The 14,155-nt window shown below is 45.6% G+C and overlaps 2 protein-coding genes across 2 annotated transcripts; one reads left to right on the top strand and one right to left on the bottom strand.

The window, feature by feature from the left end:
• Positions 1 to 871: 871 nt before the first annotated feature.
• Positions 872 to 5,505, top strand: jpt2 (Jupiter microtubule associated homolog 2). The gene is made up of 5 exons (XM_066688750.1): positions 872 to 1,043; positions 2,404 to 2,552; positions 3,265 to 3,410; positions 3,790 to 3,835; positions 4,075 to 5,505. The coding sequence occupies exons 1-5, from the start codon at positions 988 to 990 to the stop codon at positions 4,332 to 4,334; spliced, it is 657 nt and encodes a 218-aa protein (XP_066544847.1). The 5' UTR covers positions 872 to 987; the 3' UTR covers positions 4,335 to 5,505.
• A 440-nt stretch (positions 5,506 to 5,945) lies between these two features.
• On the bottom strand, positions 5,946 to 13,689 carry mfsd1l (major facilitator superfamily domain containing 1-like). The gene is made up of 13 exons (XM_066688749.1): positions 13,567 to 13,689; positions 12,803 to 12,903; positions 12,432 to 12,541; positions 12,032 to 12,087; positions 11,149 to 11,292; positions 10,441 to 10,599; positions 9,706 to 9,821; positions 9,496 to 9,596; positions 9,290 to 9,401; positions 8,937 to 9,074; positions 7,570 to 7,709; positions 7,329 to 7,440; positions 5,946 to 7,182 (listed from the first exon to the last, which is right to left on the bottom strand). Exons 1-13 carry the CDS (start codon positions 13,586 to 13,588, stop codon positions 7,060 to 7,062), a joined length of 1,434 nt encoding a protein of 477 aa, XP_066544846.1. The 5' UTR covers positions 13,589 to 13,689; the 3' UTR covers positions 5,946 to 7,059.
• Between the last annotated feature and the right edge of the window lie 466 nt (positions 13,690 to 14,155).

Here is a 14,155-nt window from a genome sequence, read left to right as displayed (position 1 = left end):
CACGGTGATTGACAGCAGAAGAGGACCAGTCAGCTGACAGACGTGGGCCGCCGTCGAGTGTCGTCTCGACCAATCAGAGCGCCTACAAGTTCGTCACGCCCGTATGACGTCATTCAGGGCGCATGGGGGCTTCCACGCTGGAGTTCCGCCCAGTTGAGCGCCGACTTCAGTACCGAGTGATAAATCGTGTTTAATTCACGGGTCGATGGCAAATCTCACCCGTCTGGCATGTAAACAGAGAGATTTTAGTATTTTAGTGCGTGTCATTATAATGCTCTGGGATTTAACAGGATGCTGTAAACAACAGCCCGCCTGCCAAGTCAGCAATGCGCATGACAGGACTCCCAGACACGCCCATGGAAAGTCAGCATGTTTGGCTAAAATGAAAATAGCACATTCAGCAAACGTTGAACTACAATAAGAGTTTAAACGTAGGCTTCCAATGTATACATGCGTATTCGTCCAATTAATCTAACAGAAGATCTTGGGGGGGGGTTGTGTTTTATTTTGTTATAATATGAACTGGCGTACAAGCAGCTATAGCGTATGGGTTTCTAACAGTAAAATGTGTTAATATACCTGCTTCACCGATGTGCACAGCTACACTGCAGATCAAACCCTCGTTGTATGTTAAATAGCAAAAATGTGCATTCGCATGTTATAAACGACTGTTAATTTTCCGATCGAGCAACAGGGAGACTGACACAGACATCGACCAATCAGAGAGGGGTATAAACCAGCATAACGGGATATGCTGTCGATGCTCCAATAGCATTAGACACCGGCGTGATTGACACCTCCAGTAGCCAATCACCGCCTCGTCGCCGCCCCGTGGTCGCGGTTTTTAAATGAAAGGCTCGGCCCCATGGGCGGGGTCACAGGAAGAGCCTTTCTTGCCACAGCGATCCGGCTTTCATTTTGAAACTTGTTCCTGCGTTTCCTTCGGCGTCTGCGGTTGGGTTTGGAAGAAAACGCGAGAAAGAAAGCATGACTTCTACCAATATGTTCCAGGGGCTGGAGAGCAGCGGCAAGCCGAGCTCCAGGTGAGTCGTCCAGTTAGGCAGCAGCGAGGCTGGGTGGGTTTGGTGCAAATAAATCCGCGGAGCGAAAGGGGAACTGCGCCGGCCGTGTCTCCTGTGTGGGTTGCACGGAGGAGCTACAATGCATTGCCGACGCACCACTCATTGAAGGGTCGCAGTCTTGCACTGGCATGGAGTTGAGCGGTTTCTGTGCAATGCTTTCAAGTGCGCGGCTCGGGTGTCTTTTTCGGGCGGGGGGCATTGCGTCTTTTCACGGAAGCTCCACCTCAGTGCGCAGTCTCTTTAGACCCGCGCTATTGCGGCAGGACGAGCTCTTCTTATGAATGGTGCGCTTTGTGCGCTTCCACGTGGTGCGGTTAGTTTATTCGGGGAAAGTGCGCATCTGCTCCCCGCCTGCGCAGACGTGCAGACTGCGGGACGGGCTGCCGGCTACTGCAATCTACGTGGATTGCGATGAGCGACAATAGGCGGCAGTGAATATAGTTGTATTTCTCATTATTGTGTACTTAGATACTTTAAAAAAGGAAAGGGGGAAAAAAAACCACTACGCATCGTCGTGACGCAGGTCTTTGACTTGCTTTACGTTAAATCTGCGAGGAAGAAGTTTTGCCACTTCATTCACCCCCGCTGATGATACTGGGACTGTGCGAGAACAATGACGTGCCCAGGGCGGGTTTTCCGCTGCGTGGAGAAGGGGGATCCGGGATCGTGTTGGTGCGGCGCAGATCTGCGTGGCTCCACCAATGGGATCGGCGGGATCCTGCAGGTCTGCGCAGAGCTGCGACGTCGGCGCTACAGTTTAGAATGCGCCCAACTGTGCGCCACGCTGCCCCGTGTGGCTTTTCTCCAGCCCGGCACTTGACACTGGAGGACCGTCTTTATTTGAGGATAGTAAGCTGCTTTGTTTTAAGCTTTCCTTTATAACTCCCCTGTGCGGCAGCTCTGGAGTGAGAGCAGGGAGGGAGGGAGCAGCCAGTCTGCTGTAGCACCAGTGCAGTAGCTTCACACCATAATTAAATTGGCATCCCACAGACAAAGCCCCTATGCACCAGAGAGGGGTTTCAACTGTCCTTTATATCCAATAGATACAGGAACCGATTTCCAAACGATGATCTATCTGTATTGGGGTAATGGGAAATTACATGTTGTTCCCATGCATGTTTAGACATTGAACCAGGAAATGTAATGTGTTGGCAAGGGAAACAAACGCCACAAGTCTAGGACAGATGAGACTTGTCTTCGAATACAATGGTCTAGACACTGTGACGTATAGTTTCTGTTGAAGTGCCGGGTTTGACCGTTTTCTTTCCAGTCCCTTCCTGGAGCAGAGTGTGAGTGTGTAACCGGTGTCTGGCTGTTTCAGGGTCCTCAGACCCCCAGGAGGAGGGTCCAGTAACCTGTTTGGAGCCGGAGAGGAAACCTCCAGTCAAAACAAAACGCACCAGATGTCCTCAAATATTTTTGGACCTCCAGACGAACCACAGAGTGGGCCGAAGAGGACAAATCCACCAGGTAATGCATAATATCAGTTTTTTGGTCACTTAAATGGTTGGCAAACGATTTCTTTGGAAAGCTAAAATGCAAGATGGTTAAGTTAAGCTGCCATTCCATGATTAATGATTGACAAGAGTTCATGTTAATGTAAGGAGACTCCTGACGGTTTGCATCTCTGTAGGGTCAGTAAGACTAAAGACAATATGCAGTCAATGTGCCTAAAATATAGAAGCACAGGATTTTAATTAGTTTCCTACAACTGGGAAATATTGATTTTTATCCTCAGAAAAGATTCAATTCTCCTGCTATTAACAGTAGAAGCACAGCAGTTATTGTAATTGACCGAATAGGTGCTGAGTCATGAGACCATTGCAACCTGTCAGCAAATGCAACTATCGATATGATAGAGAGAGAGAGAGAGAGCTAACACTACCAGCTAGCAGTCTCGTTTCTTATCTTCCCATGTTGTGGTTACAGACCAGGGCCCTGAGGTGTGGCGGAGGGGGAGGGACAGTTACTGAGCTGCTGCATTCCACTAATTACCCCCCTCCCTGGTGTTAAATGTGGCCTAAATATTGCAGTCCATGTACAATTTAATTTCTTTAACTCTTCCAGACATGTTGCAGTGTAGGTGGGGGGTTGCATTTTATTTATTTTGAGTTAAACTGGGAGCTCTGGTATCCAGTCCTGGTGTGACTAAGGAAGTGCCATGTACCTCTCCGATGTGCAGGTGGGAAGAGCAGCGGCATCTTCGGCGACTCGGACTCCAGCGACTCTTCCCAGCAGTGGCACGTCCCTCCGGGCGGGAAGTCCAGCAACATATTCGGGGATGCGGTTAGCGATCCAGCAGTGCGCAGCCACCCCAACAAACCAAAGGTGCACTGTGGTGTCTTCACACTTACAAACTTCAATAAGACATGAGAATGTATATAGTGGCCATTTTGTATAGAGGCGGGGCTTGAGTTCGACCGGTACGCTTTATACATAAACTACTCTAGTCTTATATTGAAACCATATCCACAAGAAGGAAAGTGTTTCTGAAACATGTGCCTCTTGTTTGGTTCGATTTAGTGACCGAAAAATGGGTCATAGCTGCACGTTTGTCTCGCTGAAGTGCAAGATGGATATATTTTTAAACGCATGACTTGATTTAACTCCCCATAGCTTAGCTCGTTTTGGAAAATGTAAACCAAGTCTGTCTGGTAATTGCTACATGAAACCGGTTCCACGGAGTAACTGTAGCTCTCTCTTACAGGACACCAACATCTTTGCCGATGGAAATGTAAATAAAGAGCCTAAAGGTGAGTGATCCAGTGGTATTGGACCTTTCAGAGGCTTTATCCAAGTAGCTGAAATTGCTCAGTTGATGTATTGTTGGGTGCCAGGAGTGTTTTAAGTGAGTTGAAATGCGTTTTATGAAGTTCTGACTGAAATGTACGAACCAAAAAAAGCAACACAATTGTGCCGTTTGTGTGGACATGGAATGGAGTTCACGCCCAAGTCTTTAGTTCCTCTGATCAAAGACCGCTCTGTATTTTAGCTCCCCAGCAGAAGACCGAGTGCCCAGAGGTGAAAGAGAACGAGAAGGAAAACAAGGAGAAAGCGAACCAGGAAAAGGAGAAGGAAAAAGAGGTGGCAGTGGAGAAGGAGAAAGAAAAGGAGAAGCCAGCCGCCCCTAAAGAGGACGCGGGCCCTCAGGCCACGAAGGACGACCACGAGCCCCGTCTGGGCCCTCGCCCGCGTTCCCACAACAAGGTCATCCACCCCCCCGGGGGCAAGTCCAGCGTGTCCTTCTACTGACGCCCCCCGCTGTCTGCGTCTCCTGCACTTTCCCCTGTCCCTCTTCTGTCCGTAGAGAGAGGAGCCGTTGTAGTTGTTTACCGGCCGGTTTCCTACTGTTGTCTGTAGCATGGTTGTCATGCTGCTTTGTTTATGTGTGTTTGGAGCTGCTAGAACCCATGATTGGAGCTGGGCTGAACAATGGCAATCAAATGGCGGGTGGCGAGGTCTGCCTCGATTTTAATGCTTTGGGTTAAACGGAGAATTAGTCTCGATCGCGTGTACATTTTGATTCATGTGGGTTCATTTAAAACTGGGTCTCCGTCGTGCACTGTGGAGGTCTGTCATGGGTGAAATAGGGGACAGAATATGCAGGCTGAACCGGGCTTCTGCCAGCTGAAGTAATTGATCACTGATAAGTTGGTCTGGGCAAGGTCAGCACGATTTGAAGTGTCCTCTTGATTTTCAATGCAAGTCCTCCGCAGTGTGTGGATGAACACGGGTCACATTGAGTCTTCGGACAGGCTTCATGCTGTGCCCCAAGTCTTCAATAAGATCTTTTCTGTACCTCCTCTCCCCCCCCCCATTGCAAACAATGCAACTGACCTCCTGAGAGATGAAACTGTTCCATCTCACAGGTAGGGCAGCAGCGCTCAAGTATAATCACAAAGCTCTCCAATCTGTTTCCTGTCCTCTATCCTGTCATCTCCCATCCTGTGTTCTACTCTGTAATCTGTCTTAAACATTAAATTAATTAAGAAGAAACGTTGAAATTGCAGCATCGCAAAATGAATGGACAAACCCTCTCCAAAAAGTACTTTATAATTTTTTTTATTTTATGTATAAATACTAATATGACACGCAGTGGCTTCTGTTTTACCATTGCTGGTTCTGCGAAGAATGTGGTGTCAGAACTCAGAAGGGCGTTTTATGTTTTAAATTAAAACTTAAAGACAATGTGAACACTTAGTAAAAATGAAAACAATCGAAGTAACCAAACGAGACTGAGCGATTTCCTCACGATGGGGGGGATCGCACTGTGTGTCAGAGTTCCCTGTGCGTTTAAGCCTGCCGAACGCGGGCCCTTACTTTGTGTGCCTTCCTCCGTACAAATGTGCCTGGCTGGCAATGTGTAGAACAGAAAAACCTGTGGAAAAATGTGCATTACAATAAACTGTTGTATTTTGATAAAGTGAGGTGTCTTTTTTTTTTCCCCTGCTACACTCTAGTTCAGTGTGTTATTTTGGTCATTATATTGGGTGTGCATCTGTTAAAGGTAGAATCATGGTTCGCTGTAGGTTTTGGCATAGAATAGTGTCCCTACCTATGCCTTTAATTTATATTATTGACAGAGGAGGGGGGATCTACCCCAAACTGTGTACCTCTTACTTAACCAAAGTCCATATTTGTTCTAGAACCAGAGGAAGTTTGGGGGGGATGATCCTAGTGTCTCTTACAAATACATTACTAATCATTTAAACATTTAAAAACATCTTCACCAAACTTGTGTAATATTGTCAGGTCACTTGCCTTGCATGTTTATTGCATATATTTGCTTTCCAAATAGTTTGCACAACATTTGTCACTTAAAACCCTGTTGTGCTGATGTGATTATGAACTGATGGATTACCCTTGTGTGTTTAAAATATGCTTTATTCAATTTTTCCACATTTGTGAAATATAGACCCTAAAACATGGCAAAACAACATTCCGAGTTACTACTTTGATAAAATCTCAAACTAAAATAAAAAAAGATCAATTTGTCAATAAGATTAAGACTTCCACTCTATACTGCTTTTAAATCTTAATCTTCAAGATAGAATGATGAACTCTTCCACTATACAGCTTGATTACTGTTGAGGATTTTGTTGGACAACAAATTAAATTCTGAAATACAGTTTTGAGAAGAACCTCCTTGCCCTTTAAAAACAAATCCCAATTTCACACAAACACTGAAGTACCTCAGAGACTCGGGCTCTGGTCATAATCAGCCAAGAGACGACCGGCCTGATTCACAGACCCCAGTTAGCACTAATCTTGAGTATCTAAAATAACATGGCATAGGCCAAGACTATGCTAACCAATGTCTGTGAAATCAGCCAGGAGTGTTTTGGGCTGAAATATTTCATAACACTGTTAAAAACTCCAGCAACAAAATAGAACAAGATTAAAATCCTATTAATACAAGTAATGCCAGTTCCTTACCCCAATTACATGCAGGCAAATGGAGTCAGGTCCTTTCCTTGTGTATTATTGCTTTGGCATTAAAGGCAGTGGAACTTTTTCTACACAAAGTCCCACCTTTTATAAGAGAGTGTAAGGACCAAAACTTTTTTATACTTCAGTAGCAGCTCTTCTATTCAGGCAACTGAAACAGCTGTACCTGAACTATACATGTTAAAGTAAATGATTTCTTATTGATATGTAAAGGAAAAAAAACACCTGATTGAAATTTAAAGGCATGAAAGAATGAACCTCTTTTGAGATGGCTTAAATCACTGATTTTAGACTTGGGTGCTCAAACCCAGAATATTTTATACATAATCAGTTGTAATAATCTTAAACCTCTTAACATCTTTCCCTTACTTATATCCATAAAAATATAGTATATTAAAGTGTTTGTTGGAAATTAGATCACCTCCACAAAGTCTTCAAAGTTCATAACACTGGAAGCCCACATTCATAGTGCACGTGTAGGCACTCTCTCCCTTTGAGTCCAGATCCTGTCCCTTTCACACCTCTCACTCTAGCTATTAATGGGCTCGGGGTGGGGTCCATCCTCTTCCAGCAGGGGGGCAGTGTCTGAAGACGGGGCAGGAGGGTCTTGGGTGGCTTGGGAGCGCTTTGTCGACTTATTGAGGGTCCCACCCTTGAAAGGAAGCACAATTATAGATTTGTAATCCATGCTTCAATTGGTTCCGTTGAACCTTGGTCTGCCCACAATTCAGATCCCACAGAAGAGCTCTTATGCAAGGCGAACGGCAAGGAGGCGGATAATTAATCTAGTTCCCTTACCTGGCGTTGGTCTACAATGTTCAGCCCCACAGCGGTAACTATGCAGGCCAAGGTGTTGGCCAACATGAAGATCATCATGTGCTGCCATCGCCACAGTGGGATCTTCGCATCACTGTGGAGAGATCTCAGTTCTATATCAGTTGTACAGGACTGGTCATATGCATTAGAGGTCAGTTTAAGGATCTGAAAATTGCTGACAATCCACTGTCAGATGACCACAAAACATTGCCCAGACAAATACCTTGATTTGGTTCCTAACATCTGCCCAACTATAAGGTTGGAGATCCCAATCCCAATCATTTGCACTGAGGTGGCAAGGCCCATAGCTGTCCCAAGAGTAGCCTGAGGAACGACCAGGGGAATTGATGGCCACATGCTTGCCTGAAAGATAGAAGCATATAGACTGTATTTTAGGCCCATGCAGAATAGCTGAAAATAGGTATGAAAATGTGAATTGATTCATTTGTAGTACAGTTGTAAATTATGTTATTGAATTTGCAATTAGTAAACATCACAACACTTATTTTAGACTTGCTGCGAGATTCTTATTTTTTCATCTGACATTTAAAGGTGGATACTTAAATGCAAAACAATTCTGTATAACGAAGATAAGAGAGGATAGATTTTGCAAGTCACACTGACACAGTCGCTATAAATAACCAGTTTCTCTCATGACCCTAGATAGATTATGAAGTAGCAGTACAATAGTGCTTTAAAGAGCTCTCATTCTGTTGTATTCACCAGCCGGAATACAGCAGAAACTAGGCTAAGTTAATGCAGGGTTATACAATGCTTTGCCTGAAACGAGACTAAAAGTTAGCGTTAAATATGGTCATATTGACCCACAAAACTAAAGATACACTGCAGTAAAGTTAAACATCTGAACACACAAAGGCTTTAAATAAAACTCTGAGACCGGCCAGCTTCCACTCTCCGTTAAATCTACGTATACTAAAAAATATGCCTTTTTTTGTATAATGTGAAGCTTTTTCATCACAGGGGAGTATAGCGATTCCTCATCTTTAGTACCACCAGTACCTTTAGGATGCATTTAAAAAAAGCCACAGACTGCTTTGTCTTATAGTAAAGGGGACTGTGTTCAGATCTCCATGGTCAATTCACAGCTTTCATTTGATTACCGATGCTAACCCTCTCTATCTCTACTGACTGAGAGCACTTATAACCCGCTGACCCCGTCACATGATTTCACATTCACGTCATCAGGAATCAGCTCAACATTCGTGTGTTTTGCTTCTATGGGCCTCAGCTTGCGGTTGTTTTAGAACGCCCTTTTTTCCCCCGCTTCAGATTTAAAATCAATCGAGTGAATGCAGTTATAATTGCTCTAACAGACTAGTTAGCTGTTAAGGAACATAGATTATCTGCATCTTCTGTATCCTTCACTCTGTGCCTTCCAAAATAAACCCCCCAAAAAACCTCAGAGGAATTATAACTGTAAACAGGTTTCACATAACTCCACAGTCAACACACGGCCGCTCGCTGCAGCTCGCCAAAGCTACAGTTCGTCTCCTATTGAGCAACTCGGTCGACACGGGGAGGGGGCCCAGGTATGCCGACGCAGTGAAAAGAGAGATCTCGGGGACTCACCGCAGCAAAGGAGTAGGTCACGCCAAGCCAGATGGTGGAGACCAGCGGTGGGACGAAGGTGAAGGCCAGGAGGGCAAACACGGGCAGGGTGAGGGCAGCACAGCCCACTGCGAACACGCCGCGAAGACCAACGTAGTCCTGTAACAGACACACACACACACACACACACACACAGTCAACATAAAGACACAAAGACTTCATCTCCAGGCACTGCTGTAGGCCACCCAGGAGAAGAGTCATTCAGAGGCGTTTATTGAAGAGAGACGTATTGTTTATTGTTTTGGCTTCGCAGTGGAAGCAACCATGACAAATTCCTCCCTCTCCCATTGTAGGACGGGGGGCTCTGTACTCACGATGAGTATCCCCACCACGGCGGAGAGCACCAACGAACTGTCGTACACGGCCCCGGCGATGTAGGCCGCCTCTTTCTGGCTGTAGTCGCTGTACTTGTCTTGGATGAACTTACTGCGGAGAAAGCAGGGGTGACGCACAACGAGAGATTTAATTCCCTCCCCATCCGACTGGATATTGGTTCCCCCGGACTGGTCCCATCTCCTACCTGGCATCGGCGATGAAGGGAAAGATGCCGTTGTAGAAGAACATGATGGTGAGCACGAGCAGCCAGTACCTCAGCGATAGCTTGCCCAGGTCCTGCACCCGCTGCGGAGGACAACAACGGAGAGGAGGATCAGAGTCTGGCAGGTGGGGCGGTACTGTATGAGCTCAACACGGGGGGCAGTGAGGGATCTGTAGTAGGGGGGTCACTCACCACTTTCTTGGACTCCTCCTGAATGGCGCCATCCAGGCCCAGCTGCTTCATGCCCACCTTGTCCAGAGTGCTGACCATAATGGCCGCCAGGAAACCGAGTACGCACAGGAAGGTACCTGCGCACAGAGAAACAGGGCAGCCATGACCCTCGGCCCCAGGCATCTGCAACCCCGCTCTGACAACCCACCGCCTCTCCCTCCAGCAGAGTCTCAACATGCAGTTGGGTGTTTTCCCATGCTAGAGTTTTAAAGCTGGCTATACATTCTTGAGGCGTCCGAGATTCGTGGCTGGAGACGCCCTGCACCTGTTCACCGCCAACTGGACTAACTTATGTCTTAACAGCACCGGCTCTCAAACCGCCCTTCGTGCTGCACTGCTGTGAAAACCCGCCGCCCGTCTGTGTGATTCAGCGTCACACCACAGGACTGACAGCCAGCTGCTTCATGCACCGACACTAACAGCACTAGCCAGTAGAGGGCCCTCCTAGCACGGCCAAACTGCTGATAAAAACACAAACCCACTGCAGAGGAGGCATCATTACCCTGTACTGAATCTACCGAGAGGAACTAGTGCTTTAGGGACTACTGTTCCTTTAGTTTTGGTAATTTGTAATCGAAAACCAAATCAACTAATGATTTAATCAATAAAAACAAACATTTACAATTACCTACAGAAATGTTATCACACACACACACACACACACACCCCTCCTCTCTTTCACTCTCCTGCACTCACCTCCCCAGAGCGTCCACTGGATCCCATATTGCGCCTCCACCCTCTGCGTGAGGAGGAAGTTGAGCACAGAGCCCAGGCGCGAGAAAGCCAGGGTCAGGCCGAACGCCAGCGCCAGCTCCTTCCCCTTGAACCAGAAGGCGGTGATGCGGTTCTGCACAACTGTAGGGCACAAGACAAGAGGGGTGAAGGGCGAGACCCAGCGGCACAGCCACGGCCTCCTGGGAACAGAGGGCCGTACCGCGGGACACATCTGGATTGGAAAGGCAAGCACTATGCCACGGCCAAACTTTTCATTCTGCTTGAACACTCAAATATAATAATGGATTCTTTAAAAAGATAAAGATGGTAGGACGCTGGCCCTTGCTGTCATTTTGCACCACGGCTATAATTAGTACTTAACACTCAATTCATGCAAATGGTTGCATTGAGAAAACCAGTCTTCTTGCATTCCCTGACTGATGGGGGGAAAAAAGGCTATTTTCTTATAACTTGGTGGTTTGAGCCAGGTATACGATTAACAAAAGACCATATAGCATTCACCAACAGGCTAAATTAACATCAGTTTTTATTCCCTCATAGGAAAGCAACACAATCAAGTTGTAAACTGTCACTTTAATGTCACTTTTAGTATGTTTTCTCAATAGTACCTATGAGCTTTTGGCCCAGAGATCAACAGAGCACTTTTACACGTTGCAAGTGTGGTCTTACTGGTCAGAGAGCCATTCCCAGAGCCAAACAGCAGCCGTCCAGTCAGCATCAGGGGCAGCAGGTACACAGTGCCCTTAAAGTGCGATCCCAGGGCAAAGATGGTCGATCCCAGCACCGTCAGGAAGGAGAACAGGAAGACGCCAACTATGGGAGGTCAACACAGGTCAAGTAAGGCCTGTAGTGTGCAGGACTGGTCACAAGTTTCAGAAGGGCTACTTTCTTTGCCAAATATAGTATTCTGACCAAAAAGGGCAGAGCGGACACACATTGAGGTGGTGCTTACAGTAAGAAAGATTACAGCAGATCTTTCTTAAACCAGAAAAGAAAAGTGCCAGTTACGCAGCACTGCTAAAGCAATAATATGATTAGAGTTGATACCCTTCTAAATGCCGCCTTGTACAATTTCAAGCTCACATCTCCGGGGGTCCTGATCTTAACCACTGTGATTTGTACCGGCTCCCTGTGCTTGGGCGTTCAAAGGAGAGATACAGAACCGAGCAAGCAGAAAACCGAAGTTGATTTTAAGGAGAAAATGCCTTCTTTCACTCGAAACGCTCAACGGAAATAGGTGCATTGAACTGTGACACGCAGCCTGGCTCGGACATCTCAGGCACGCTGTTCAGCACACACACCAAGTCACCTGTCAAGGCCGGTATACAAAACTGTGTCTCCACACGAAGGTCAAATCTCTATTTTCGCTGTTCAAGGTCTGGCATTTAACGAAAAGTGCCTTCTATCCCGAGTACAGAGAAGGTCGCCGTTTTCTATTCGCTGCGATTCTCGATGCTGGCAAAGGCTAGAATGGAGTTAATTCCCTGCTTAAATTGAAAGGGAACGCATTGAACGCCACACTTCAGCTGCAGAACCACAGTCCCATACTTACAGCGGTTTCCCAGCTTGTCAATGAGAAAGCCAGCCATGATCACTACCACTGCATTGCTGTCAAATCAGAAACAAAAACAGTCACTGGCACGTTACTTCTCTTATCCACTTCAGTACAAACAGCCCAAATTCTGGCTTCAGCGAGTCATTATTATTACAGTAATCACATTTCAGCAGAATACATTTTTTGGCGGAGATGTGCTTTTCAAACTTTGTCATTTTAAACCATTTACGAAATGTGTGGACAACAGACACTTGTACAGGAGATGTTTACTTGTTGTTAGGAATCAGCACAAACTGACACCCTATCGCTGTTCCAGTCCTAGCTATGGCAAGTTGAATGTGTGTGTGTGTGTGTGTGTGTGTGTGTATTTGTGCACTTGTCTGAACGTGGGACTCACGTCCATGCGTAGATGGCGTAGAGCAGATTGTACTGCTGGGGAGTCATGCCCAGCCCCTCCACACACTCTCCGGTCCCATTTGTTGCCGTCGAATTGGCGCACGTCAGATTCTGAAAACAAGCAGAAAGGAAGTTAAAAACAATGATAAGTCTTCCCCCTAGCAGACAGCAACGTGTAAGATAAGTAAGATTAAGGATCAAAGGTACAGACCCCAGTTAGTTGACCTAGGGCTGACGGGAATAATAGGCAACTGAATTGATTAAGCAGGTATACCACAACCAAACGTTTTTGGGGAAAAAATTATAATATGAAATAATGAATCCTGTAAACCTCAGGGATCTGCATATCCCCAGACTGGAGATCACACTCACCCCCTGGAACTGATCCTGCAGGACGCTGGGGATGTCAAAGCAGAAGTAGGAGCCGAACGTAAGCAGACAGTTGAAGAACAGGACCAGGAACCGGTAAAATGCTGCAGGACAAGAGGAGCAGCGGCAGAATGAGACGCCACAGTCTGTCACTAAAGATTGCTTTATTCTGAATTCTGTGCTTTACTTCTCCTGTGGTCATGATGTTCAGCGTGTTTTACACTGTGGGGAAATGAGACACTGGAAGCCAACAAATAGTAATGCAATAAAAACATTTTCTGCTTCATATGGATATACACATTTTGCCTTTAAGATTGGATAAAGAATTACATTTAAACTTCTCTCTGGTACTGGCGTGGCAGTCTGTGTTTAATTATTATAACAAAGATTGCAAACGTTTTCACAAAAATACATGCACATCAAAAATATAAGGAACAGGCAAGCCAATAGTGAACTTATATATATATATATATAGATTACATTACTGAAAAGTTAATTAAAACCCGTATATACACACATATATAATACTATTTATTTACTAAACAATTTAGTTCACACTTCTTACTCAGTATAGCTCTGGTTGTACTGTCTGGACTGTATTTAATTTTTTCCTAATAACTTCCAGCTACATCTGAGAGGGGAAGTGTGGGATTGGGGTATGATCCCATGCAGAAACACTGCGTTGCTATTTCTTGTTTATGTTAAGATCGGCTTGCTCCCATCATTGTGCATGTTCACAGTGTAGCACACACACCGAGTTTACCGACCTTTTTCCGCAACTTTGCCCATTGTTACCCCCGCAGTGCTTAGTGTGCAGCAGCCGGGCAGAGGCTCATCTTCCTCCCTGCGTCCCAGACCGCCCCGCTCACATGTCCCGCGTCACGCCGCTGACGTCACGCGTTAAAGACAAAGGCTCCGCTTTAAGAGAATCGAATTGTAAGAATTACATTGAATCCATTTCAGAAGAATCAATACAGACATATAAAGAACAACTGAAAGCAGTATATAAGAGCAGCCTCTGAAGCATTGCAACCCTGTAAAATTGATTGATTGATTGATTGGGGATGGGCTCTCTCTTCTGATACATTAGGCCTGTAATTCATAGCATCCCTCCAGTCAGGTTGTAAATATCTACAGTACTGAAACTTGCCAACCTGTAGAAATAACAATCTATTGCATCTTATAGTTTTAGATTCCTTCGGCTGTTTCAGAAGAACACTGTTGCTATTGGTTTTGGCTATTGATATTTCCAGCTATGCCCTAGACTAGAGAATGTACTCAATTTGTTTTTGTCTGTAGTAATAATTAATAATAATAATAATAATAATAATAATAATAATAATAATAATAATAATA

Source organism: Amia ocellicauda, chromosome 17, assembly GCF_036373705.1.
Source record: "Amia ocellicauda isolate fAmiCal2 chromosome 17, fAmiCal2.hap1, whole genome shotgun sequence".
Classification (NCBI taxonomy): Eukaryota; Metazoa; Chordata; class Actinopteri; order Amiiformes; family Amiidae; genus Amia; species Amia ocellicauda.
The sequence above is the reverse complement of the archived record's forward strand: the minus strand, read 5'-3'. Positions and strand labels throughout refer to the sequence as shown.